The sequence below is a fragment of the Eublepharis macularius genome, chromosome 1, assembly GCF_028583425.1.
Source record: "Eublepharis macularius isolate TG4126 chromosome 1, MPM_Emac_v1.0, whole genome shotgun sequence".
Lineage (NCBI taxonomy): Eukaryota > Metazoa > Chordata > Lepidosauria > Squamata > Eublepharidae > Eublepharis > Eublepharis macularius.
Genome location: NC_072790.1, coordinates 30,743,034 through 30,769,928, shown reverse-complemented (window position 1 = coordinate 30,769,928; position 26,895 = coordinate 30,743,034). Strand labels below are relative to the sequence as shown.

The following is a 26,895-nucleotide window of genomic DNA, read 5'->3' as shown; positions in this document are numbered from 1 at the left end:
TTTTGCCTTCCTCTGGGCATAGAGCAGGGGTCACTGGGGGAGGTGAGGGCAGGGGGAGATAACTCTGAATTTCCTGCATTGTGCATGGGGTTGGACTAGATGACCCTTGGGTACATTTAATCTGGAGTTCACGTTGTAATTAAATCCTTATTTAACCCAAGCAGTTTTGTTTGGGGTCTCCAAGTTGGGGCATAGGAGCAAGCCCCTTTCTGCCTGAATTGTGACAGAGGTGGTTTTGCTCCCACTCCTCTCCAAGAATTGGAGGCACCAGACATTTCGGTTTGGAGAAAGAAGAGAGGCTGCTTTGTGCAGTGCCACCAAGAGGGCAGAGAAGGGAGGCTCTTTCATGCCATTCCCTCCCACCCTTCCCTCCCTGCAGCAACCATGTGCAATTACCCCATCACTTTGGGGCCAAGCAGGAATTTTGGGGGTCCCTGATTGGCCGTGATAAGGGATATTTTTTTGTCTGCTTCACATTTGTTACTGGATGGGTTATAAAAGTAGGCCTGATCCTGAAAGCTAGGCAGGATTTGTGCAGGTGAAGTGCTTGCTGCTTAATTTGATTGGTTAGCACCCTGCAACATCCAAGGATGCAGTGGGGGAGGTACCCAAGAGAGCCACTGGTGGCTGCACAGTCCCAGATTACTCATGGGAAGTCAATCCCTCAGTGCTGCGCATCACTGCGTGAACTCTTACACTGAACAATGTGGAGGGATAGGGTTGATGGGCAACAACTCTCTGCACATTTTTGGTGCAGATGAGTAAAAGCCGGCATGGTCTGTGGCCATGTGGAGCTTGGAAGCAGGATGTTGCCCAAATGCTATCAAGCCCAAAGGACAGCCTTTTAGGAAGCCTGCACAATGGGGGAGTGAGTTCAATGCACTATTCAGATGGCAATTAATAAATCCTAGTTTAATCCATGTCACTTTGTCTGGTGTTTTCATTTCATGGTGTGGCAGCATTCAGCTTTGAGTGTAAAATGTCTAGAAACAAGAACAAAAAAAGGAAGGGTTGAGCAAAAGAATGGGAGAATGGTTTAAAAGAAGTTTTATTGATTTCAAAGATGTTTTAGGGGTGAAATTAAGGCCCTTAGGGGAGAGAGTGGATGAAAATTTGGATGCTCTTGAGAGTGAATTAGAACTGAAAATTAGTAAAATAAAAATGAGAATAGAAAAGGTTGAAAAAGAAACTTACAATGCGAGTTACTTCAGTGTAAACCCACTGACTTATACTGGAGTCTAAGTCCATAGAATTGCATATAAAATGCATATAAGTGAATCAGACTCTGAAAGTGATAATGGAAGAGAAAGTTTGGCAATACAGCATGAATTATTGGGTTTGGTCTTGGGAAATGCTCATGATCAGGAAGGAGAGGTTGACAATCTTGTTCAGTGAAATGAAATTATGGAGATAAAGATGAGGCAGAGGAATCTTAAAATAAGAGGTCTAAAAGACAAAGCAGAAGGAGATGATCTGATGCAATTCTTGCATGAATGGCTAATTTGGCTAATTTGTATGAATGGCTAATCTGGGATCAGATTATTCCGCCACAACACAGAGAGAAAAACATTACACAATTCCAGCAAAGTATGCCATGATATTTGTATAGCGTCTATTTGTTTGATTTTGAACACAGGGAATTACAAATGAAACTCTGGCAATGTTTTAGGGACAGAATCCATCAAAAGGAAAAAATATTGTTTGGGAGGTGGGGGGTGGGAATTGGCAATATTCAATTTCCAATTTTTAAAAAGGGTCAGGAGGAAATTGCCACCACAGGGATAGGGGCATAGAAAATAGTTGTGCAGTGGGTGGGACTGAGAAAACCACAATTTACCCACCCACAGAGCAGCTGTCTAGGCTTTGCTGAGATCTTTCCCAAAACCTTGCAGCAAAGCAGGTTCGAGAAAGATTGGAACAAAGCCCAGAAAACCCGGGAAGGGCAAAAATGTACCCCAAAGATTTGGGATGCTTCCCAATAGCATCCAACTTGGGGCAAATAAGTTGTGTGAAAACACCCTTACTAACAATCACTCAAAAAAAGTTTACAGTATCCTATGTATTGGGATATACCATGGGCAGCTTTGTTCTAGAGAGACAGAAATAAGATGTATTACAATAAATAATAAAATAAAGCAGTCGTCACATGGAATTTCGTTTGTAGTATCCCTAGGTCAATTTAGAGTAGGGTTCCCAGGTCCCTATACCATCCTGGTTGGGGGGGGACCCAGGATTTGCCTTGCACAAGTAGTATCCTTGCACAAGAGAGAGCTCACAGAGAGGCATGATGACTCTCCAGGAAGTGACGTCATCATGTGGGCCACAGGCATGCTCCCGTGTTTTGCACAGGCCCGAAGCAAATGTGGGAGCACACCCACAGTGTGATGACATCCCTTCAGGAAGTGATGTTGTTGCCCCATCAGGAGTACACCTGGTGCACCCTTTCCCGGATTGCCTGCTGGTGGTGGGCCATCGCTAGGGGTTTGGCCACCTCCTGCCAATCACCAGAGACTGGCGGGCAACTGGGCAAACCCCTAGGAGATTGCCCACCACCAGTGGGCAACTGGTAAGGCTAATTCAGAGTAGTACGAAACCAAGCCAGCTCTCCTTGCTGGATCTAGTATCCCTCTTATCACATGAATACAGTTTCAGCTAAGTTCTTAATGTCTCCATATGAAAGCCCCTGTGGAAGCAGGGATGAAAAATATGTTTGCTGGATACTTTTCAAAGCTTCTGTCTATCACCCGACCTCACTGTGCCTTGAAATGGTCCCCCTATATCAGTCCATATACGGCAATTCTTTAGATCCTTAATGGCTCTTTGCTAGCAGTGATGACAGGCAGGTAAAGTCACATCCATTGAAACAGTCAGTGAAGCTCTTGTTGTCTAGAGTGGTGCCACCAAAGGCACAACACCACCTTAAATGATGTAATCCACCCTGAGCCCACTTGCAGGGAGGGCAGAATAGAAATTTAATGAAATAATAATAATAATAAATAATAATCCTAGATGACACTGATTCATTAATTAGTACACAGACCCATTTTTTGAGCTATCATTTATTGGAACACAGAGTCATGTTTCACTTTTTTCACTTTACACAGAGGGATTTCTGACATGCTGGCATTCAAATTACATGGGGGTGGATTATGCTGACGGTCGTGGTGCTTCCCTCCCTATCCCCCTGTGGAATATAACTACATTGTGAATACTACTGAAAGCGACTGAGCCCCTCTTGTTCTAGATCTCAAACTTTCCTTTGTAGGTAATCATGAAAGAGTGGTTTGCATTTTGTGGGTCACAGAAGCCTACGTCTGACTGTTAACAGGATTAAATGAAAGAAATGCCTTCATAGATGAAAGAAAGAGGTTGTACATGGCAGCTTTGGTGCAAAAAAAATTCCAAAAACAAGAACAAAAGCCACATACCGGGGTGGATCCAACCCCTATCTTATACTCCACTGAGCAAAGTTTACTCATTTATTTATTAAAATATTTATACTCATCCTTTCCTTTTGGGTCAGATTTGAAGACTTCATCCTTAGGAGCCTTCCTCCAACTTAAGTGGCTCTTGCACTGGAGGAAAAGCAACTTAAATTGAAGGAAGGCTACTTAGAGGATGGCTAGAGGATCTATCCCCGTACCTTTTAGTAGCATCAACTGAAGTGATGTGAAACAGTATGCAAAGCCTTTACGTTTTCCAGAATTCTTCAATAGGCTGGATCTTACAAAAATAAAACGAAAGAAGCCAATGTCTTCTAATCATCTAAACCTAACACATATGCATACACCCAGGGCTTTTTTTCTGGGGAAAGAGGTGGTGGAACTCAGTGGGTTGCCCTCAGAGAAAATGGTCACATGGCTGGTGGCCCCAGCTCCTGATCTCCAGACAGAGGGGAGTTTAGATTGCCCTCCGTGCTTGGTGGCGCGGAGGGCAATCTAAACTCTCCTCTGTCTGGAGATCAGGGGCCAGGGCCACCAGCCATGTGACCATTTTCAAAAGGTTCCGGAACTCCGTTCCACCGCATTCCAGCTGAAAAAAAGCCCTGCATACACCCCTCTTTTTGTAACAATCAGATTGATGGAGAGTTCTAGAGAACTCAAAAACTTGCACAATGTTTTGAGTAATTTTTGTTGCTCCTGCTAAAATATAACGTGGCTTTTAGCCTTGTGTTTAGAACATTGAAAGTGACCAACAAGAACTAAAGCTGCTGATGTTGTGTGAGAAGGAATATATATACAGAGCAGTGAAATCTGTATTTGTAGCTGATTTCTTGCAGGTTGTAGGATGGAGAGCAAGTAGTAATGGCCCATGATTCAGGAAACAGGCCTGCACGCAACACAACAATATTGCAAAAGGGGAGGGGGGTGTCTCTTTGCAGTTCATGCAAATTTCCTTTCAAGTCGTCCGTTTCTCCAGCCGCTCCAGCACAAATGCTGCACTTTCCTTGGCCTCTTCCACGAAATGGGAGAGTTTGATCTGCGCCTGCACGGTTGAAGGTCCAAAGCAAAATGGAAAAAAAAGAACAAAATCCAAAATAATGCTTTCTATTAGGACTGACTAGAGCGACACAAAACATATCCCTGTGGTAGGGGCTGTGGTTCAGGGGCTTTGCATGCAGAAGGCTGCAGGTTCGATCCCCTGCATCTCCAATTAAAAGGATCAGGTAGGATCTGACAGGATAGACCCTGGGTGGCTTTTGCTGGTCACAGTATGCAATGTTGACCTAGACAGATCAAGCGGAAGACAGCTTTGTGTGTTCACATAGAGAGTTAGCATCTCACTTCTTTACTGCCTGAAAGATCGCAACCAAGGCCAGTGGCCTGGGGTCGTGACATCCTAGTCAGTCACCTGGCCAAAGTCTGTAGCAATTACAGAGAAACCACCTATCTGTGACAAATTCCCAGGGAGGTGGTCTGCAGCTAAATCCAACAAGCCCTGTGGTGCCCTAAAGGCTGAAAAATGTATCGTGGCAGCAGCTTTTGTGAAGCAGGATCCACGTCCCCCCAGATGCATCAAGATGAGCTTAGTAGTATCTGATTGATTAATTAATGATTGCATTTATATTCCACCTCTCTCCCTATTCATGGTTCACAAACATTTAAAACTTCGTGATTACAAAGCATCCACGTTTAAAACAGGCCTCCACTTTGGCCACCTACTGGGGATGGGGAGAATGTTCCCTCCCTCCCTGGTGGTTGTTGCTTTCATCTGCTGGTGTCAGCGGCCTCCACAGGCCCAAAATGCAATGTGCACTGCTGAGGACGGATCTGTGGATTGCATCTGCTTTTCTATGCTACCAGTTTTATCTGTTTTATTTTATGGTTTTAAACTGATGTGATCCACTCTGAGCCTGCTTGCAGGAAAAGCGGACTATAAATTCAATAAAGAAATAAAACAGAAGATAGCAATCTACCTAGAACCTGAAAGATTGGCAGAGGCGCGTGCCTAGGAAGGTACCCATCAGACTGTACCAGGGCATTAAGGGTTATTCCCTAGCCAGGCCTGACTTCTGATTCCTTAGAATCTTTATTAAAACTAACAGGCTCTCCAGTCTAACCTCTCGCCCTTGACATGGTAGCACGCTCTGCAAGAAGGACAGGTGGACACAGAGAAAGGTGCCTGCAGATCAATCCCACCAGACAACTCCAACAACTATTAGCAATCTTCCAAGAGGATGTCAGTGGACCTCATCAACCACACCAGAGACAACTGGCCTGTCATTAGCGATACACATCGCTGGTGGAGGAACCGCACAGAGCCATGTAGTGTGAACATTTCTTACCTGGTGCTTAAAGCCTTCGTCGGTTATATCTTTCAGGTTGGTGATGACATTGAAAGAGGCACCGAATACGCCAGCTTCTAGAGCTTTTGCTGCCACCTACATAAAATTTTTTAAAGAGCGTAAGAAGGTGTGTGCCCTTGATGAAAACCTTCGTCATCAGGAATGACATCACCAGAAGCAAGGGAAATTGATTAGAATATATTTGGTCCCATACAGTAGCACTCTATCTTGAGAAATGGTGCATCTTCTATCTGCTACGGTGCACCTAAGGCTATTCATTTTGTAATGGATTGCTTTAGGGTTCCGCACGGCTTGCTGACACCTTCCTGTTTTTATCAGCAGATCTGTTGCATGAGCATATTCTTGCAGCAGGCCATTCATCAAGGGGCCTACTCCCCAGGAGTAGTCACTCTTTGCATTGCAAACCATGATGGAGGCTGAGCCTAGTCACATAGGTGTAAACTACGGGGGGGCTGAGGGGCTCGAGCCCCCCCCCCGGATTTGGCCAGGGGGGGCTGAGCCCCCCCGGGCAACCAGTGAACTACATGGGGGCTGAGGGGCTCAAGCCCCCTTGAATTTGGCCAGGGGGGCAAGCAATGACAAACTCATATGAGGGACTCAGTTATAATGGCAGATGAAGCACAGGACTGTCCACTCCTCCTATTTATATTACAATTTCCATGATTTTGGGGGGCTTTGTTCCTGTTTTTTGCTCTTATGTATTTCTGTTTATTAAGAATTTATAATTTTAAAAAGGAGTTGCAGTTTATATAAACAATTTACAAATAAATGGTACAGAAGAATTCAGAGACTCTGACGGAAGATATATGATTCTGAAAATCAGGCTTCTGGAAGGCAAGATTTACACGCTAGCAACAATATATGCGCCAAACAATGCGAGAAAATTTTTTTGAAAATGTTTTCCAATCCTTTTTCGATTTTCAAGCAGGTAATGATCATGGGTGCCTGGGTCCCCCTAAATTTTTGGGAGCCCCTCCCTAAATCCTCCATGGCCCCGCCTCCATAGATGGTGGCAATGGAAGCCCCTCCCTGTGGTGTCATTGGCTCCTCCCTATGATGTCACTGGACCCCAGTTCTTTTAAGGACCAGCCCAGCCTCAGCTCCTGCCGGGAAACTGGAAAGTCTACGCCCCTGCCTAGTCGCTTACGCTGTATCCTAAACAGCCAATTCATACAGCAAATTTTAAATAGAATTATCTACCATTGGCAAGGCACTTTTGAATGTACAAAATAACTTGCAATTCTTACATAGCTGACCTTTACAGCAAACTTTTGAATCGGGTTAGGCCTTCCAGCATAAGAGTCATCATGGCTGAACAGGGACTTAAAATATCTAACCTGTTTCTTGGATCTAAAGCACCCGCACAGCTGCCTATTTCAGTTTGTGCCACTAGTCTTGTGTAGGATGCCACTACAGCTGCTATGACAAGCTTCTGCATGTATCCCAAATAGATGCCTAGGTAATCATTAGTAGACAACATCCTAGAAATCCTAACTGGTACCCTTTTGTGCACAATGCTGTACATTCACAGGTGGATCATCCCTCCGTAGTCATTTTATGGTTTGGTCATATGCAGAGAGGACGAATTGCATCTGGAGGCCACATGGGCATAGCAACTCTGGACTTCCTTGATGGTCTCCCATCCAAATATTTATCAGGGCCAACCCTCGTTACCTTCCAAGATCTGATGAGATCAGGCTAGCCTGGGCCATCCATGTCAGCAGGGGTTTTTTTCTGGGAAAAGAGGTGGTGGAACTCAGTGGGCTGCCCTCAGAGAAAATGGTCACATGGCTGGTGGCCCCTCCCCCTGATTGCCAGACAGAGGGGAGTTTAGATTGCCCTCTGCGCTGCTCCAGCGTTTAGATTGCCCTCCAGAGATTAGATTGCCCTCCAGTGGCGCAGAGGGCAATCTAAACTCCCCTCTGTCTGGAGATCAGGGGGTGGGGCCACCAGCCATGTGAGCATTTTCAAGAGGTTCCAGAACTCCGTTCCACCACATTCCAGCTGAAAAAAAGCCCTGCATGTCAGGACAAAATAAGTAGTTACACAACCCTTTGAAAAAAGGAAGAGCTCTTTCCTTCCCAATTAAATAACCATACCTGGATGTCTGATTTGCAGGCTAGGTTTCCGTGATGAGCTAGTTCTTTTAGAAAGGGCCATAAGGAGTGGATTTTTTCTGCCAGTGAGAAAGGGACGGCAACTGCCTTTTTCAGGCCCAGTTGCATGGCGACTGCACGCCTGCAGAGAATAAATACGCAAGAGGAGAAATGTGACAGCTCTGACCGGAAGAAGCAAACAAGGAAAGGGTATTGAAAAGGAAGGTTCCAGAAGGGCAGCCATTTTAATCTGTTGCAGGAGGCCAGATAAACAGCTCTCAGCGTCAGGCAGAAGGAAAGATTTTTGTGGTACTTTGTTGATTGACAATGACATCCTAAGAAGAGTTACGGCTTTAGAGAGCTGGCTGTTGAGTCTGACAGTTCTCCAGCTCAGATATCTGTTATTCTCCTCCATAAACTTAATCTCTCTTTTCACTCTATCTACATTTTCAGTATTCCATCCAGTCATATAGAGGACCATTGTCATTTTGTCAAGAGATTCTGTATAACCTTTTGTGGGGCTAATTTCCCAGACTGGAAATCTTCTGAAGTCACTCCATTGGCTCAACGTTACTTACAGGGTTCAGTTCCAGATACTGCCCATTACATACAAAAGCCCTTCATAGCCTTGGACCTTCATATCTGTGAGACCACTTCTCTTCCAATGCTCCACCATGACAGCTTCACTCATCTGAGCAGGGTCTTCTGCAGGTGCCACCCTACAAATGGGCAAGGTCAACAACTGCCCATACACATGCATTCCCTGATGTAACCCCTGACCTTGTGGAATGGCCTGCCTGAGCATGTCAGGAAAGATTCTACACTTCCGGCATTCCACAATCTTTGTAAATCAGAATTTTTCAGGAGGGCATTGTATAATGGTAATAGGACTATAATAAAACAAAAGGGTCCTGGAAGGTATTTTTATAAAGGAAACAGGGCTGTAAAGAACTATACCAGCGTGTGTAGTATGTATTATTGGTTTGGTTTTTATATTAGCCTAATCCCACAGCTTTGTTTTTATACTTACATAATGACAATTTCTGCATTTAGGGTTGCCAGCTCCGCTTACCTTGAAAGCTGGAAATGGGGGTCAGGCAGGTAGGGGCTCCAAGGCCCTGATGACATCATTTCAGGTTGAAAACTGGAAGCTACAGGGTCTCAGTGGGAGGCAAAATTGGCCCCAAACATAGCATTTTTGCTTTGTTCGGGACTGATTTGGCCCCTCTGAGACCCCGTAGCTCCCAGTTTTCAACCAGAAATGACATCATCAAGGCCTCTGAAGCACATGAGCCCCGTTTCACAATGTACTCTGGTGGCTCCCGCCCTGCCTCTCTCCTCCTCCCCCTGCAACTAGGTAGGTTAGTCAGTCCAGGGGCCAAAGGTGGAGGAGGGGGATCCCCTGTCCCAACCAGGGGCTAGCATCCCTACCTGCATTGGTTAACATACCATACCTAATACTCTATGCTTTGTTTCAGATTGCTGTAATCGTAAACCTATTGCGCTGCTGAATAGATGTTTAAAGAGTTTTAACACCAGAAGTATTGAAAAAGGAACTTTACCATAAATAGAACTGCAGATTCATTAGAAGATCTGTAGATTGTGACAAAACTACATCTACAGTGTAATCCTAAACAGAGTTACATCTTTCTAAGCCAATTGCCCTCGATGGATTTAGAAGGGTGTAACTCTAGTTAGGATTGTACTCTTACTGTGCTAAAAATGGGACAGTTATTTTTCTAATGTATGAGAGTTGTTATAAGATGCTCATTCTTCCATATTTTCCAGCTGACTTCTTTTTCTTTTTTAAAAATAATGATAAGTCTAACTTTCTCCTATGACCCATGAGATCTACCAGAGCAGATACACGTTACATCACACGTGACTTAAGCATTCCCAACCTCCTTTAGAGATTCCACTATAGCCTCTTCTGAATTTTCAGGTAATGGCAACTTGACCACTTCAGGTATATCTACATGGCACTCTTCAAATGGTTTAAAAGTCATTCCTCCTTCCAAGAAACCCTGGGAGCAAACAGCCTACAGATTAATCACAGAAGAATTCTCAAGCCCTCTCAGGAAACTGATTTTCCAGGATAGTAAAGAGTCCAGTAGCACCTTTAAGACTAACCAATGTTTTTGTAGCATAAGCTTTCGAGAATCACAGCTCTCTTCATCAGATGCATCTGACAAAGAGAGTTGAGATTTCTTGCAAGCTTATGCTACAAATAAATTGGTTAGTCTTAAAGGTGCTACTGGACTCTTTACTATTTTGCAACTACAGACTAACATGGCTAACTGCTCTGGATCTATGATTTTCCAGGGAAACCACGATGCATAAAATGCTGTAAGAATGGCATGTGTTTAGGGGGTAGATAAGCCATTAGAATACAGAATCATTTTCCAAGCAACTCAGCATCACACACCTTTCCTTCTCCTCAGGTGTGCTCTTGGGAAGCTTCATAGCATCCTGTGAAGAGGAGAGAAAAGCACATTTATCTAATCGTGTTTAACTTAATTATTAGATCTATGAGACGCACAAAAATAATTCTCTCCTTTCTTTCTGAACAAGCACTCTTAGTTATTTACTGTTTGAAACCTTTACACCACACCTCTTTTTTTTCGTGATTGCCAGGCTACAGAGACCAGTTCTCCTGGAGAAAATGGCAGCTTTGGCAAGTGGGCTACATAGAATAGAGCTACTAGGTTGGCTGCCTCCATAACCTCCTGCCCCCCAAACTCTGGCCCCTGCCCTCAATACCGCAGCAGCAGCAGCAAAAATGGGGCAAGAATGATGGCCCAGCATTGCGTGCCATCATTTCCCCCCAGTCTCCACCCACCCAAATGCTCCCAGGCTGACAGTCTTACTATGGAATCGCATCTCTACTGAGCTCCCTCCCCAAACTCTGCCCTCCCAGGCTCTGCCCCAAATCTCCAGAAATGTACCAAGCTGGATTTGGCAACCATCCAGAACAGAACTACACCTCAGTTCCTGGGTTGATTTCTTTCACCCAGCAGCAACTGTTTCACTGCGATTAAATATCAGTTTTTTTAACTTTCACCTATCCCAAAACTGCCTCCATGAAGTGGAACACAGCTTCCACAATGTCCCTGGAATTCCAGCAGGGGCGTAGCGTGGGTTGCCAGTGCCCGGGGCAAGGCAAGTATTGCGTCTCCTAACCTGTGGACTGTTAGCACTCCCCGAGTCACTTTGGTCACCTGGAACAAGGATCGCTGACTGGTCTATCCTTCCCCCTGTCCTTTTAGGGTTGCCAGCCTCCAGGCGGTGGCTGGAGATCTCCCAGAATTACAACTGATCTCTAGGCCGAAGAGATTTGCTCCCCTGGAGAAAATGGCCTGGGAGACAAGATGGAACCTTGTAGGACCTCATAAGTCGCTGAGCATCTTCTGAAATTTCTTTCTTGATAGTACCAAAACCACCACAGAACAGTGCCCCCACCTCCCGTCCTAATGCCAAAAAGTTGTCCAGAAGGATACCATGATTTATATATATAAATGTCTCTCACCATGTAGCTGTTGAAAGCCATGGAGTCTGCGTCCACCATGGCCACCAACTCATTCATGGCCTGATGGAAGGGAGGTATTAATTGCCTCATAACTGGGTCCAGTTCCTCAAACTGACGCTTTCCATAGGTCATCAATCCCACCATGCAGCCCAATGCTGCTCCCTAAAAAGGAGACAGTATAAACTCCCAGGAGAATCAAGCAAGGCTATTAAGGTTTGCCAAGTTTGAACAAAACAGGGAGAGGTGGGCAGCTATGAGTGTTACTCCTATATTTAATTACTCTCATATCTAATAAACTGAAAAGAACACATAGCGGAGTTTAACTGTGGCAGCACTTACTGAGAATGTAAGGTAAAGGTAGGTGCAAGCACCGAGTCATTATTGACCCACAGGGGGACGTCGCATCTCGATGTTTTCGTGGCAGACTTTTTGTTATGGGGAGGTTTGCCATTGCCTTCCCCCGTCATCTACACTTTACCCTCAAGAAACTGGGTACTCATTTTACCGACCTTGGAAGGATGGAAGGCTGAGTCAACTTGAGCCGACTATCTGAACCCGGCTTCCGTCAGGATTGAACTCAGGTCATGAGCAGAGCTTGGGCTGCAGTACTGCAGCTTACCACTCTGCGCCACGGGGCTCTTATTGAGAATGACAGGATCCAAATCTAGTAACAGGTACCTTCTAAGCATGTGCAAACTGGATTTCTGATCCCCCATCTGCCCACTGCCTACTCAAATGTATCCGGAATTTGAACTTTGACCTTCTGAAAAGCATTTTGAGATCAAACTCAAAGCAACATACAGTTGTGCAGACAATTAAAAAGAGCATTAAATTCATAATCAAGCTCACAAAAGCTGGCGAGTCAGAGAAAATGAATACATGAAGCTGCCTCATATTGAATCACATTATTGGTTGGTATTGTCTACTGAGGCTGACAGTAGCTATTTGGGGTCTCAGACAGAGGTCCTTCACATGATCTACAATCTGATCCTTAACTGGAGATGCTAGTGATTGAACCTGGGACCTTCTGCATACCAAGCAGATGCTTTACCGTTTAGCCACACCCCAAAAATAAGGCAAGTGTGGTAGAAGTGGTTTGAAAATATGTTTGCTGCCTTGAAAACAGAAGCCTGAAGTTAGAATGCAGCAAACGGGTGTCAAAAAACCACTTTTGCCACAATTAAAAAAGGTGCATTTGTCCACAGTTTGAAGATAAGCAAAGCTCCTGTAGCCGAGAGCTCTAAAGGTTGGGTGCCCCAGCCATGTAGGCCCTGCTTCTTGCCCTCTTTGAGCTTATCCTAGTAAAAAGGAGAATGCAAAGCAGACCCTCACTGGCTGATCTCAGGGGAGGGGACGGGACACATGAGCAGGGGGCGTGCCCAAATTGGATAGCATGGAACGCACAGTCCTCTTTTATGGCCTTCACAAATGAAGAAAACAAACATTGTGAAATGTTTTGTATGCACCGCAAATACTTTTCACTCAATCTGAAGCACGTTTACCTGGAAGTAAGCCTCATGGAAATCAACAAGGATTAATTTTGAGTAAACATGTCTAGGATGAAGGTATTTGCCATGTTCATTGAAGCCAATCCGGATGTGAGAGCAGCAGGCCCGTGTGCTGAAATGGGCCTGTGGCCAAATCCCTGTAACATGGCAGGCTGGGGATACAGTTGACAGGGCAACATGGGGAAGCGGGAGAAGGGAGCAGAGCTGTCCAATCACAACTTCCCATTAATCTTCCCTCTGAACTATTGTTGACAGGGGGAGGGAGCAAAGCATCCCTCAGGGCTCCAGGGATGTCTCTAGCCAGACCAACTTCCCTCAGCACATACGCGCATCTCTGAAATTTGATTTAGAGCAAGCGGTTTTCCTTGGCTCTTTCCCCCCAGGAAATATGACACACAGAGATTGGGCCACTTTCCCCAATGCAGAAGCAGCGAATAGAACCAAAGTTTGGTGGGTAGCAGGAGGGAAAAGGGATCCCGTCATGGGGGACACACTGATTTGGGCTTACGTGATTTGCACTGCCATGTGGGTACCTCAGCAGTGTAAATCATTTTTCCGCTCTGGGTGGTCTTATGCACTGCCCAGGCATGAGTCAAGTGTGAAGACAGGCAAAGAGGACACAAGACCTGGAAAGATGGGCTTGTAGGATTTCTGTTGAGGGCTGCTCTGTTTAAACATGACGTACCAGGGAAGATATTGCTGCCGAGACTGATCCTCCACCCGGAGCAGCTGAGCGGGACCCAACTTTCTGCACCAAGGTGCGAAGAGGCAGAGACACCAGGCAGCCATTTGCCTCCCCATCCTGCACCATCTCCCTTCAGGACACAAAGAGAGAGCCAGTTTGGTATAGTGGTTAAGAGCGGCAGGACTCTAATCTGGAGAGCCAGGTTTGATTCCCCACTCCTCTGCTTGAAGCCAGCTGGGTGACCATGGGTCAGTCACAGCTCTCTCAAAGCTCTCTCAGGCCCACCCTCCTCACAGAGTGATTGTTGTGGGGATAATAATAACACACTCTGTAAGCTGCTCTGAGTTGTCCTGAAGGGCACTATATAAATCGAATGTTATTGTTATTATTATTATAGAAAATAACAAAATCTCATCCATATAGATCTAGACAACTGGAATCTAATACATTGAAGGAAGCATGCTGTTCAGACGTTTCCCACCTGCCTGTCAGATGATAACTTCTTTTAACAAAGATGTAAAATAATTCAAAACATAGACTAAATCATATTGCATATGACTAAATCATATTCCTGGAGCCACATGAAGAGGACACAATTCTCTTTGGAGGCCACTTTCTAAACAAGTAAAGCTTTGCTCCTACCCATTCCCTACCATGTCAACACCTCCCTTCACCCGGTTTACAGCCAAGGCAGGAAGGGACCCGGATTGGCACTTCAGAGGGTATCCTATGACAAGTGAAAGGGGCAAAAATCTACAGCCAAACTCTGTTAGGGAGACAAAGAAAATGAAAATATCCATACTCAATGATACGCTCCTTGGGATTGAATGGAAACAAAGAATCCAGCCCCAGTCGGTTGACAACCTGCAATTAAAAAACAGGAGCCGAAATTGCTGAAATACCAAACCAAAGGATCTCTGATTGGACCAGCACGGATTCACATTGTACTCCTGACTCTTTGTCAGACTCCGACTCATCAACTGCCGGACAACTGGCCTGATACAGAGGACTCCACCCTCCCTGGCCAGCATTGCACCTCAGAGGCAAACTACACGATACGATCGGCACGCGACCAAGCGAGTGTCGAAAAACCCACCTTCACATGTCTTGCAGTCCTGGTATGGTCACGCATCCTTGACTGGGCACGTGTCCACAGACCCCCTGTTCGATGTGTGGCTGCTGCAGCAAGTGCGCGGTTGGGGGGAACGGTTCAAGCATGTGTGAACTGGCGGGGCATGATGGGATGCAATTCGTGACTCCTGGCATAGCACGGAGGAAACCCGTGCATGCACGGACATGGGATCTGGCACGGTCTGGCAGTGCGGGCAAGTGTGTGAAAGAAACACGCAGCGACATGTGTAAGTCCATTCGCATGGCGTTCATGTGCCGTTTGTCTCATGTAGTTTGCCTCTCCATACCTAGTAGTTGACTCTAACTTTCTATGATCTCCTCGAGACCCCCACTGGTAGAGGATGCCCCCATGATTTCGCCTCCCTTACCCCAGTCTCCTCGAGCAGATTGCTGTCCTACAATTGGAGGAGGCCTTGTGAGTGCCTGAAAAGGACCAGTTGCCCATCCTATTCACGATGAACACAGTGTAATCATCCTCTCAGGGTGCCCCATCCAAGCAACCTATTCCCCTTCCTGAATGATGTGGCAGCACACTGGATAAACTCTGTACGTTTACTGGCCCACATAAATTGCTGTCAACACTTCCATCTCAAATACTGAAAGCTCTGGAGCCAGCCATGGGGGTGGTGCAAGCTGTAGCTTCCTAAGTGACAGGTCTCTGTCCTTTAAAAGAGACATCTACTCCAATCTTCATTTTCTTTCCATGTAAACCAGAGGGGTTGTCTGTCTCTGATCCTTGCCCCTATTAGGGCAAATAGGAACTGGGGGCCATTTGTTTCAGGGGAAAGGTGTATCTGTGCCGCGTCTTTCCTTGAAATTCCAAATATTTATTAATTATATTTGTTTACTCCCTGACCTGGATAGCCCAGGAGGGCCTGATCTCATCAGATCTCAGAAGCTAAACAGGGTTGGCCTTGGTTAGGAATTGGATGGGAGACCGCCAACAAAGACCAGGGTTGCAGAGGTATGCAATGGCAAACCACCTCTGTTACAGCATTTAACATGTTTAACATACATTCTTCTTTGGTCCTTTGTTTCAAGTGTCGTTTTCTTGCAGGTTGCATTACAAATACTACAATAGCTCCTGGGTATAGAAAAAGTGCATATAATACTGAAAGGCACAGAAATGGTATATAAAATCTCTTTCTTCAAATCCATATTCCTCAGTCTCTTGTCATGAAAATCCCATCAGGGTCGCCATAAGTCAACTCTGACTTGAGGGCACTCCCAACCACCATATTCATTTACAAAATTTGTGTGCTGTCTTTCTTCCCAGTCAGGGCCACCAAGGCAGTGAACAGGTAAAACAAATCATTATAAAAGCATATCATAAAAACTATTAAAGCCAAAACTGAAATACATATTATGAGCACATCAAACATTCAAATATTTTAACTTTTATTTTGCTAACCCACAGGTATATGAAAGCTGGAACGTTACCAGTCTGATTTTGTGATCGTCCTCAAGAACGAAGAGGTTTTCTTTGTTACTGTAAAATTCTGCTGCATCCAGTATGGCCTTTTTGGGAACTAGGCCCACAAGCTGAGATCCTACCACTGGTAGGTTCAGATCCTAAAAGCAAGAATTGAATTTTTACAAACTATTGTTTTACATGCAGTGTTCAGCAACCTGCTCCATCTGGTGCAGAGCACATCAGGGCCGATTCCACACGGCTTACCTGAAGCCGGGACGTTGCTCAACATTGCGGATCATCCTGGAAAAAAACGCGGAAGATCGCATTTTCTCGCGCGAGTTTTGCACGACGGCGCGCAAAACTCACGCGAGAAAACGCGATCTTCCGCATCTTTTCCAGCATGATCCGCAATGTTGCGCAACGTCCCGGCTTCAGGTAAGCCTTGTGGAATCGGCCCAGCTATTGAGAGAGATTAAAGCAGTGGATTTGGAGCCAACCACCTCACAACTGGGAAGGGTCACAAGATCATATCACTGACCACAGGATCATGCCACTGCATGGCTTGCTAAGGACAGCCAATAACCTGCCAGCTGCCTTTTTCCCAGCCCATCCGTAGGAATCCTGCTGTTTGTGGATTCCTAAACGCAACCCAGATAAAACTCCGGCTGCCTGTATCATTTACCAAGACCGATCTATGCAACAAGTTCAAATGGACTGCAAGAGGATGGGAGCTTTAAACATCACCCTCACCATCTATCTAGGAAACACCTTTTCTGTGAGCAACTTCTGTGCGGCTGCACCGTGTTTAAATTGTGGGTTGAGACAGACTTTGATAAATGTAGGAAAGACCCTTCCTGGGGCTAGATATCTCCCTGAAGGATTTCCCATAACTTTTCTTCCTTCCCCACTGCATGGGAGAATCTTGGAGGGAATAAAGATTTGGGGATATGAATCTGATTTTGGATATAAGCACACCCAGGCCTGTGGCTGCTGACTGAGGTCTAAGGTAAAGCGGCAGAGACAAAGTAGTTTTCTTTTACAATGCAGAGCAGTGCAGTCTCCCAGAGAGGAAGCCTCCGTCTCTTCTGAGCTCCTTGAGGAGCCAGAGGAACAGGTGCTCGGGGCTCTCTCTGTTTTCTGAAGCTAAGCACCCTCGAACAACTCACCCGAGCATCCCTGCAGACCTCCTCGTAGACTGTGTGAAGGGAAGTGGTTTCAAAGTCCAGCAGATTGGTCGAGACTTGAGCGATGTGTTCCTCCTCCAAGTACCAGCCCATGCCTTGTACCCGCTTCAGTCGCCCAGGCTGCAAAGGAGAAGCCACTCAATATGCAAATTCACCCTCGGCTGTCAGCACAGAAAACATTCCACAGATCAGCCAATCCTGGCTCAGCCCAGGGCCGCGTCTCCAGCCGAGCCACCCGAGCAACTGCTTGGGTGGGCACTAAAAGGAAGGCACAGATGCGGGAGCTCATCAATAGCATGGGGAGGTGACTGCCATCCTCTCCTAGGCAAACGTTATGCAGGCCTGGAAGCAGTGCAAGCCCTAGAGGAGTTAGAAATGCCTTGCATGGGTCAACACAGGCAGGATAAGCTGGCGAACCCCAGGTTTGCAGGCAGGATTTGGCAACATCACTGCTATTTGTAATGGGAAGGCCCCTCTTCCTAGCCCTGTTTGGAACAAAGATTGAAGTAGAGTAAAAAGACATTTCCGGCCCAGAATCCAAGGTACCTGGTCCTTCCCACGGCCCTGTTCCCGGATGTTCAGGGCTATCCGGTGTGCCAGCTCCTTCGTGCACAGCAGGTTGATGTTGTACGCTATGAGGAATTTTCGGGCACCTGTCACCGTCACTCCCCATCTTGGAACAAAGTTTGCGGGACCAAAATCAGGAGTCCATTCTGCCTCTTTGAGCTTGAAAAATAGGGGAGAAGGAAGGGGACAGATGATATTCCTCCAGTAGGAACATTCTCCTAGTTTAATGCAAGTCATCCAGGCAACTGTCTGCATGTTGTAATGTACTGTAATAGTAACTGTTCTGGTGCATATTGGGCAGATTCAAAGGATTTTCCTTCTGTGTGGTGATGAGTATACAGAGGACGGTGAAGTTCTTACACCACTGGGGCAAGGGGTTTTTCCTTTCTGGTCTGTAAACCAAAAACATGATGAAAAAAGATACACCGCACTAATGCTGTGTACCCTCGTAGTGAGGATCACATAGAGGAAATCCCTTTCTGAGAACTGTCAAATTGGGCCCTCAGAATTTAAGGCTGTTTTCACACGTCTTACCGGCCACGCAAAATCGCACAAAGCTCCCAGAACGACAGCGTCTTCCTAGCGCGATTTCCTGTCATGACAGGAAATCGTGCCAGAAAGACGCCGTTATTCCAGTTTTGTGCGATTTTGCATGGCCGGTAAGACGTGTGAAAGTGGCTTAAGATGCTCTCGGAAGAAATTGTGGGAACAAACTGTAGATGGGAATTCCTGCGTTAAGATCCAGTCACATAATTAAAAAAAAAAAATGAAGGAAACACGTGACCGTTTTCAACAGGTCAGAAAACTGTTAACTCATCTTGGGTGACGGTCGTGTTCCCCCTCCCCCGTTTCTGGTCAAATGAAACCATGAGTTTATTCCTCCTGGTGGAAGATCTCAGGAGTTCAGGAAGCCTCTCACATTTATATCAGTCCACCGAATCTGTGAAACAGAACTTACTCAAGAAGATCTTTTCATAAAGGAAGTAGGGCAGTAATTTATAGTACTATTCATTGTATTATTGTCTTGTTTTTACTGCATTGTTTTCTCATTTTTGCTCTACAGGTTTTGCATTGTTTATGGTATGTCATTCTTTAAAATAATTTGTCAGCCACCTTGAGTCTTAGAAAGAAAGAAAGAAAGAAAGAAAGAAAGAAAGAAAGAAAGAAAGAAAGAAAGAAAGAAAGAAAGAAAGAAAGAAAGAAAGAAAGAAAGAAAGAAAGAAAGAGACAGACAGACATTCGGACACTCCCCCCCCCCCCCTTCGTGGAAGAAAATCTATGAGAAATACACATTTAAAATGTTGGAAAGCAAAATCCATATGGCTGTTGCAGAATAGGCTTATGAATACAAGTGGAAAGGAATATTGAATCTAGTAGAAAAGGCAGCAAGAGACAGCAGCTATGGTGGTTACATGGACCCCACCCTTCCAGTGGCAAGTGACCCCAAATAAATTTGAAGCACACCTGCTCCTGTCCCATTTCCTGGTTACAGGTCTGGGTCCCCATAGCAACATAGCTGCCTTTAACACACTACCCCAAAACTTACTTTCTTCGGGAGAGCTTCATATTCTCCTGCTCGGAGGGCTGGCAGAGACCTTCTGCTTTCCTTTATAGCAGCTTCACCATACAGATACACTGCAATTATAAGGAGAATGCTGAGGACACAGAACGCCCTCCCTCCATTCTGCCTAGATCAAGTGAAGCAAGGGAGACCCTGGGCTGTTACTGGGGGCCAAGCTAAATGTGCAGCTTTTAAAAACTTCAGTCCAGGTTCCCCAGACCCAACTCGGGTCCGCTGCAGCCACAGAGCAGCTTTGGGGAATGGCTGTTAAAAAATAAAGGTGAGCCCAAATGGCCTTGGAATGTCACCGCAGTGGGGAGGAAGGGCTCCCCCCCCCAAGCCTTTTGCCTGTGTCAAAACAGCACACAATACTCCACCTGGAGCAGCTCGCTATTTTGGAGAATGTGCTCATTTAGCTTGACCCTTTGACTAGTCCGTAATGAGCTGGATGGCAACAATAAACTGAAGCTCAATCCATGATTTTATTGGAAGCCACTCCGAGCAAGTTGCAAGGGCATGTGCTATCAATATTATAAATAAATATAATAATAATTTTGTTTCAGGTTTTGATTAGTTAAAATCTAAATGCAGATTCCTACCAGGCTGGTTCAGTTGTGCATGCTAATAAAGCTCAGTCCTGTATGGGGCAGAACAACTACTCTGCCAACTGGCACTGGAGTTAATAAAAAGGCTTGTAGAGAAGTAATGGTCCATAGGGCCAGGGCTTTTTTTCAGCTAGAATGCCATGGAACGGCGTTCCGGCACCTCTTGAAAGTAATCACATGTATGGTGGTTCCACCCCCTGATCCTGTTTCCTCCTGTGTGCAGCCCAAGGTGTCCAGCTCTTTAGCTTCGGGCAAAGAATAACATTTTTCTTGCCGCTTGCAAGCAGCAAGAAAAGTCTTGCAAGCAGCCCTCCACTTTTCAACTGATGGGAGGGAGATCCCCCATCAGCTGTTTAAAAAGCGGCAGGCCTTGAAAACAGCAACACTGCTTTCAAACGCCTGCTTACTTTTTTCAGCTGAGGTGAGGGGGAGGAGGGACCCCCCCTCTTTCTCCCCTCAGCTGAAAAAAGGAGCGGGGCATTTGAACGCAGCAACACTTTTCTTGCCTCGCAAGAGACTGTTGGTCCATCAAGGACAGTATTGTCTACTTAGACTGGCAGCAGCTGTCCAGGGTCTCAGGCAAACATCTTTCACATCACCTATTACCTGGTCCTTTTAACTGGAGATCCTAGGGATTGAACTTAGAGCCTTTCACGTGCCAAGCAGATGCTTTACCACTGAGCTACTGCCCTTCCCCAGATGTTGCTGGAACCACATCTAAGCTCTAATATTGTTGACTCCTGCCTCTCATCCCTGAGCAGGGCAGACGATTTCCCTCCCATCTTTTGCTACATCCAACTTACCAGGCACATGCAGTTCATCTGCCAAGCGCTTCCCAAAGAGATTGGCACAGTGAACACAGTCTGCCATGGTGACATTTCTCACTGGGATGAAGGGACAAACATCCAGGGCGCCCATCCGCGGATGCTCACCTAAGACAGGAAAGAAAGGCTTCAGAGATGCATGGTTAGGCTGAGAGTATGCAACGGAGTAGCTATGGGGGAAAGGGAATTTGGAGGAAGCCGGACTTTCAGGTGTCTGCATTTGTTCTAGAAAATGGGTCTGAGGACGGTGAAAATGGCAGAAGTTGTGCAGAGCTTTTTCCTTGGCTGTCTTGCAGCCCTAACCCATCTTCCTGACCCAACCAAAAGTGCAAATTCTGCGAGGACACGTTGAGACCTCTCACTCACGTAACTGTCTTTTAAAGTACTGGGGATGTCCTGCTCTTCGTTTCCTACAAAGAATGGCAACATTACACTGGGGATCAGTGTCAGTTGCGGGAGAGGGGAGTAGGCACAGCATGTGAATGATCCCAAAGACTATACGAGGACACTTCACAGTTAAAATAAACTTATCATAAAAGAAAACTTGAATTTACATGGCATGTAAATGGCAATGAATCTTTTAAATGGAAACATCTTTTTCAGGTCCCACTCTGCAGATGGGCAAAATCAACAGCTGCCCGTATGCATACATTCTCTGTAGTGGTCCCCACCTTATGAAATAGTCTACTTGAAGAAGTCAGTAAAGCTCCCACTCTCCCATCTTTGCACAAAGTGTGCAAAAATGAATTATTCAGGAGGGCTTTTTTACACAGATCATAAAGCTGCCCTGTAAGGAAATGCTTCAGAGAGCTGCTTTAACAAAGGAATAGGGACTGTAAACTATACTATTGTGTACTGTCTGTTGCTGTATGTTCCTACTGTGTCATTTCCATATTGCTTATGCTTTGTTTCAGCGTTATACCAACTCTGTATCAGGTTTTTCTGCTTGCTTTCATTTTTTATTTCAGAATGACAAATTATCCTGTTTTTTTAGGATTCTAGGCCTTGAAATGAGAAACTGATGGAAAACAAACTTGCCTTGACTACCCACAGGCTCCCCACAGTTCTATAAGATGGTGTGAGACAACTCAGACGAGAGGTGTTACAGTCCTCTTAAAAGTACAGTCACATATATTACAAGAAGAATTTAGAAGTGATCGGAAATGGCTTCCTTGAGACTAGGGGTGCCAACTCTGGGTTGGGAAAATCCCACAGATTTGGGGGCAGAGCCTGTGGGAGAGAGGAACTTGGGGAGGGGATGCACCTCCGCAGGGTATAATGCTGCGTTCACCCTTCAAGGCAGCCATTTTCTCTAAGGGAAATTGATCTTTGTCGTGTGGAGACGATATACTAGGAGTTCTCCAGACCCCCACCTAAAGGCTGGCAACCACACCTGACAGTCTGTGTGAGTAATGTATCCTGCTCTTACTCTAAGTGGTGCATACCGAGTTACCATTTTTGATCTCAAAGACACGTAATGTTGGTTGAGAGAGAATGACTTGCCCAAGACCACCTTTTGAGCTTCATGGCTGACTAGGAATTCAAATCTTTTTTTTAACATATTAAGCCCAACATATTAGGCCCAACAGCCGACATGCCAGACCAATTAGAATGTCAGGGTCCAGACAGTGCCAAAGCATGGAGGTAAAGTTCATTAGGCATCTTCATCTGACTTTGTCCAGTGATAACATCACCAGTAGCCCAACCTTTAGAGAGGCATGATGGCTCTTGCAAATACTCGCTGCAAAAACCAGGACTGAACAGCCTGTCCAGAACATGAAAAGGGCTGCAGAGTCCTCCAGTGAGAACAGAGAACCCAGTCCGGGCCTCTAATTCCCTTATCCCACTCCGATCACCTTTATGGTTTGCCATGTTGATGAGTTGAAAAGCTGTCCTGGCCGCATTCAGGGCGCCCTCGACAACCGCTGTGGGACTCCCCACGAAGGTGTAAACAGTCCGATTGGTGGAAGGTCCTGCATCCACATCGAGGAGTTTGCAGCCCTCTGTTTGGGAGATGGCCTTGCCAATCTCATTGATCACCTGAATCAGAACACAGGCCTGTTAGAGAGCTTGTAGATTCAAACTGGAAAGCAAGGCTCTATGACCTCCTTTAAACAAAATAAAACCCATGAATTCTTAACATCCTCAATTAATTTTTCCGTTAATACTTTGGGAATGACAAAGGTCCCCCTTTACGGCTTCAAACTACACTGAAGCAGCACCTACTGATGAAAGAAGGCTGATCTAAGAAGACATTCATTGAGCAACAAAGTCACCAAGAAAGAACATCTTGGAAATTATATAATAAAGTACAGTTCCTTGTCCAAGGCCAGGGGAAGTCGCTTCTGTTAATTCTGAGGAAATCAGCTATACGCAGCACTGACTGGTCAGCAGCACTTAGAATGTTATGTTATAAACCTATCCCCAGTTCCCAGAATTCAGGGCTCATTTCGAGGGGGAACGCACAGGAACAGAGTTCTGGCAGTTCTCCAAAGAAGTCACATGTCAGATAGCCCTTCCCACCTGACTCTCAGCTAGTTTGGGCTCATTTTGGCCTGGATTGGGGCCGAAACAGCCCAGATCGGGCCTCTGACAGGTGGTGGTTCACTCTCCTGCTCAGCAGTGGCCCGATCCTGACCATTTGGGGCCCCTTTTTGGTCATTTTCATTCCCTTTGTGCCGTTTTTGCCCCAGTTTCGGTCAGGATTGAGTCCAAAACAGCCAGAATAGGTGATGTCAGGGGGTGTGGCACATGCAAATCATTTATACTAATGACACACTTCTGGTGATGGCAAGAGGCATGGCATATGCTAATGAGTTATGCTAATGAGTTTCTCCAGCTCTTTTTCTACAAAATGACCCCTGCCAGAATTGATTTTCTTTTTCTCTTTTTGAAGAGCAAACAGTGAGATGAGTCAACTTCCTGCTGCACTTAAAACCATTAAAAGGTGGACCATCCACATGAAGACTGAGGTAAAGCAATACAGTAGGGGTGCCAGCCTCCAGGTAGTGGCTGGAGATCTCCCGGAATTACAACTGGTCTCCAGGCCACAGAGATCAGTTCACCTGGAGAAAATGGCTACTTTGGGGGGTGGACTCTATGGAATTATGCCATGCCAAGGTCCTTTCCCTTCCCAAACCCCAATTTCTCCAGGTTTCACCCCCCAGATCTCCAGGAATTTCCTAACTTGGAGCTGGCAACCCTACAATACAGGCAACTCAGAGGAAAAGCCAAGCTCCTTCCAGGGAGCAGTCTTGTACCAAAATTCAGCATTATAGCTTCATGTGGCGTTTCGTAACATTTTTCATGATGGTAGAAGGTCGGTTACAGTGCCATCTCTAACTCTTCTTCGGATTGCACTGTCAGTTTTTAATTTCTGCATATTTGGGAAAGGACTTGTGGGTGAGGCAGTGAAAGAAATCGGGCACTTAAAGACGGCGCTGTTACAAGGGAGGTGCCAGGAGGACACAGTAACAGAACACATGCTTTTCTTGTTTTGTTGCCTACCGGATAAACGTGCACACTTCCATTGCAAAACAACATGCTTTGGATCACAAGGAGAAATAAACTGAGTGTGAAGAATTGGTTTTTGGAGTCTGAGGACATACATAAGAGATATGTTCATGTGCTTCAGTAAATAATTGCACTGAGAAAAGTAAGCTTTCAATGAACTAACAGAAATGTTTTGGCGCACTAAATACTTGTTTATTTGAATGTCCAGCTTCTCGCTGCGAGCACTTCCCTGTCAACTCTCTATTAATTCTATTTGTGCCTCTGAATATATTAAATATCTGGGTTTATTTACTTACAGAAAATGCCTTGTAGTATATTTAAGCTGTCAAATGCAGAAAGATTTCTTTCAAGATCAAAAGTGAATCTCATTTACCACTTTATATGCATATGCTGAGTTCCAGCAAGTTGACAAGATAAACTACGAGTCAAAAACAAACATGTCCACTTGGCCAGTAAGAGAAACTACGAGTCAAAAACAAACGTGTCCACTTGGCCAGTATCTGAGCATTGCCTCAAAGGGAGTCTTTGTGGAGAAATAATTCAAAACTTACCTCTTGGTTGTTGCCTTCAGAGAAATTGGGTACGCACTCTACTAACGCTGACATTGTTCTGTGATCTTTCTCTGTATTTGTGGGGACTCCTGGAAATGGAGGTGATTGGATGTTTGCTTCCCATGCCCTCTCAGCTAGAAAACGTATCTAGAAGATCAGAAGACTCGCTGGCATGCTCTCACTGACCTTTCTGACCTGCAGGGTTTCTCATTAACTACCACAACTAAAAAGAAACTTGCTTTATGAGACTGGCCTTAATTTTGTTCTGCTTTCCGTGCTCTGGACCTAGCGTTCCAGGTGAAGTCTAGGGAACTTTTGGACTTGCAACTGATCTCCAGACTGTACAGAGCAGCAACCCTGGAGGAAATAACAGAAGCAGGAGAGTCCCGACAAAGGTTAGCAAACAAGGAATTCAAGACCACCTGACGACAACCACTTCAACTGTAAACATTCATATAATCAATACAGTAATGACACATTACCAGTATATGTGCAGTTCATACAATATTCAATATCCATTCATAATTCAGTGTTGTATACAGTTTTTGTTGCAAGACCCATAAAGTGCTCAGTGCTAGTAAAACAACTAGTTAATCGTCCACAGCCATATAGTTTCCAATCATAAGTCCATAAGCAGGATGATTCAATCTGATACAATTCAATGCATCGATATGAATGACCAGGGAAGCACTATAGGTCATGAATCATGCAGAAAACAATATCCATCTGACGGGAAAACCGGTGAAGAATCCTGTTTCTGGAATCCCTTTCTCAAAGATGGTATATATACACTCCAATGTTTCCTTCATCCACTTTAGACCTTGTGCAAAATTACAAACAATTAAACTTAGTAAACATACATGTCCATTCATAACAAAATAACCATTGCACAAGCCCCATAATTATTCACTTGCAATTAAACCATCAATTGCATAAAGTCAGGTGCTGAATCGAGCGAAGGCTGCATAACAATGTAGTTACAAGCAGTCAATATGTACTCAATTGCAATTTACAATCAGTTACAGCTGGCAATCACACAAGGGAAAAAACCCTTAAAGGGAAATCGACCCGGGATGCAATCATTACAGGAAACCATGAGAAATCAGAGGCGATATTTAAGCCATTTGGTATAACAGTATTTAGTTTGTAATATGAATGTTTACAATTGAAGTGGTTGTCGTTAGGTGGTCTTGAATTCCTTGTTTGCTAACTCTTGTAGGAAGTGACAGCTTTGGAGGGTAGACTGTAAGTCAATATACCCCGCTGAGGCATCTGGGTAGAAGGAGACCAATGGGCATGCCCCAGGCCTGGCTAGAGCATTCAAAAGACTTGAGGAAGGAAGCCAAGGAGGACAGATAAGCTCTGGATTCCAGCTGAGAGGAGAGGAGAGATGAGACGAGACTAGACTCCAACCCTCAACCCTCAACCCTTTCTGTCTGAGGCCAAGGAGAGGCACTTACGCTGGGGCCAGGATCCCTACAATATTTATTTATTTATTCTATTTGTAGTGTGGTCTCCCTGCAAGCAGGCTCAAAGCGGATCACATCAATTTAAAAATACTGGAATAAACAATTAAAACTGGTAGCATAAATAGAGCAGTTGCCAATTTCACAACCCACCCTCAGCAGCACATATTGCACAATCCCGCATGTAATCATTTGGGCCCACGGTGCCATTTGAATTTTAGTACTATTAATTTACGAATGCTATCAACATTGTGCGTAACTTTGTCTTGCTTATGTGGCAATATAGGCCCACTTGGGACTTTATATGTTTTAAAAATACATCCCCCAACTTTACAACTGATCTCCAAATGACTGAGATTGGTTCCTGGGGGAGGAAAGAGCAGCTTTAGAGGATGAACTTCATGGCAGCATGCAGCTGATAAGCAGTGAGCTTCCCTGGTCATCATCTCTCATGTGCT

At 45.3% G+C, this 26,895-nt stretch overlaps 1 protein-coding gene across 2 annotated transcripts; it reads right to left on the bottom strand.

The window, feature by feature from the left end:
- Positions 1–3,949: 3,949 nt before the first annotated feature.
- Positions 3,950–25,134, bottom strand: FTCD (formimidoyltransferase cyclodeaminase). Of its 2 annotated transcripts, XM_054993989.1 has the most exons (14): positions 24,972–25,133; positions 22,764–22,947; positions 20,887–21,015; positions 19,464–19,552; positions 17,897–18,076; positions 17,333–17,470; positions 16,193–16,324; positions 14,424–14,485; positions 13,622–13,751; positions 11,429–11,590; positions 10,328–10,371; positions 7,906–8,044; positions 5,786–5,881; positions 3,950–4,485 (listed from the first exon to the last, which is right to left on the bottom strand). In XM_054993989.1, the coding sequence occupies exons 1-14, from the start codon at positions 25,023–25,025 to the stop codon at positions 4,399–4,401; spliced, it is 1,626 nt and encodes a 541-aa protein (XP_054849964.1). In that variant the 5' UTR covers positions 25,026–25,133; the 3' UTR covers positions 3,950–4,398. The 2 variants fall into 2 exon arrangements, with proteins under 2 accessions (XP_054849964.1, XP_054849970.1); XM_054993995.1 differs by lacking the exon at positions 11,429–11,590 and having other exon boundaries at positions 24,972–25,134.
- Between the last annotated feature and the right edge of the window lie 1,761 nt (positions 25,135–26,895).

Bases quoted from the DNA above. Each gene is read 5' to 3' on its own strand.
- FTCD (XM_054993989.1), bottom strand. From the start codon at position 25,025: ATGTCAGCGTTAGTAGAGTGCGTACCCAATTTCTCTGAAGGCAACAAC. The intron at 22,948-24,971 runs GTAAGTTTTGAA...GTTCTGATTCAG, and splicing joins CTGAAGGCAACAACCAAGAG to GTGATCAATGAGATTGGCAA. The intron at 13,752-14,423 runs GTATGGATATTT...TGTGTCCTGAAG, and splicing joins CCCAAGGAGCGTATCATTGA to GGAGATGGTGCAGGATGGGG.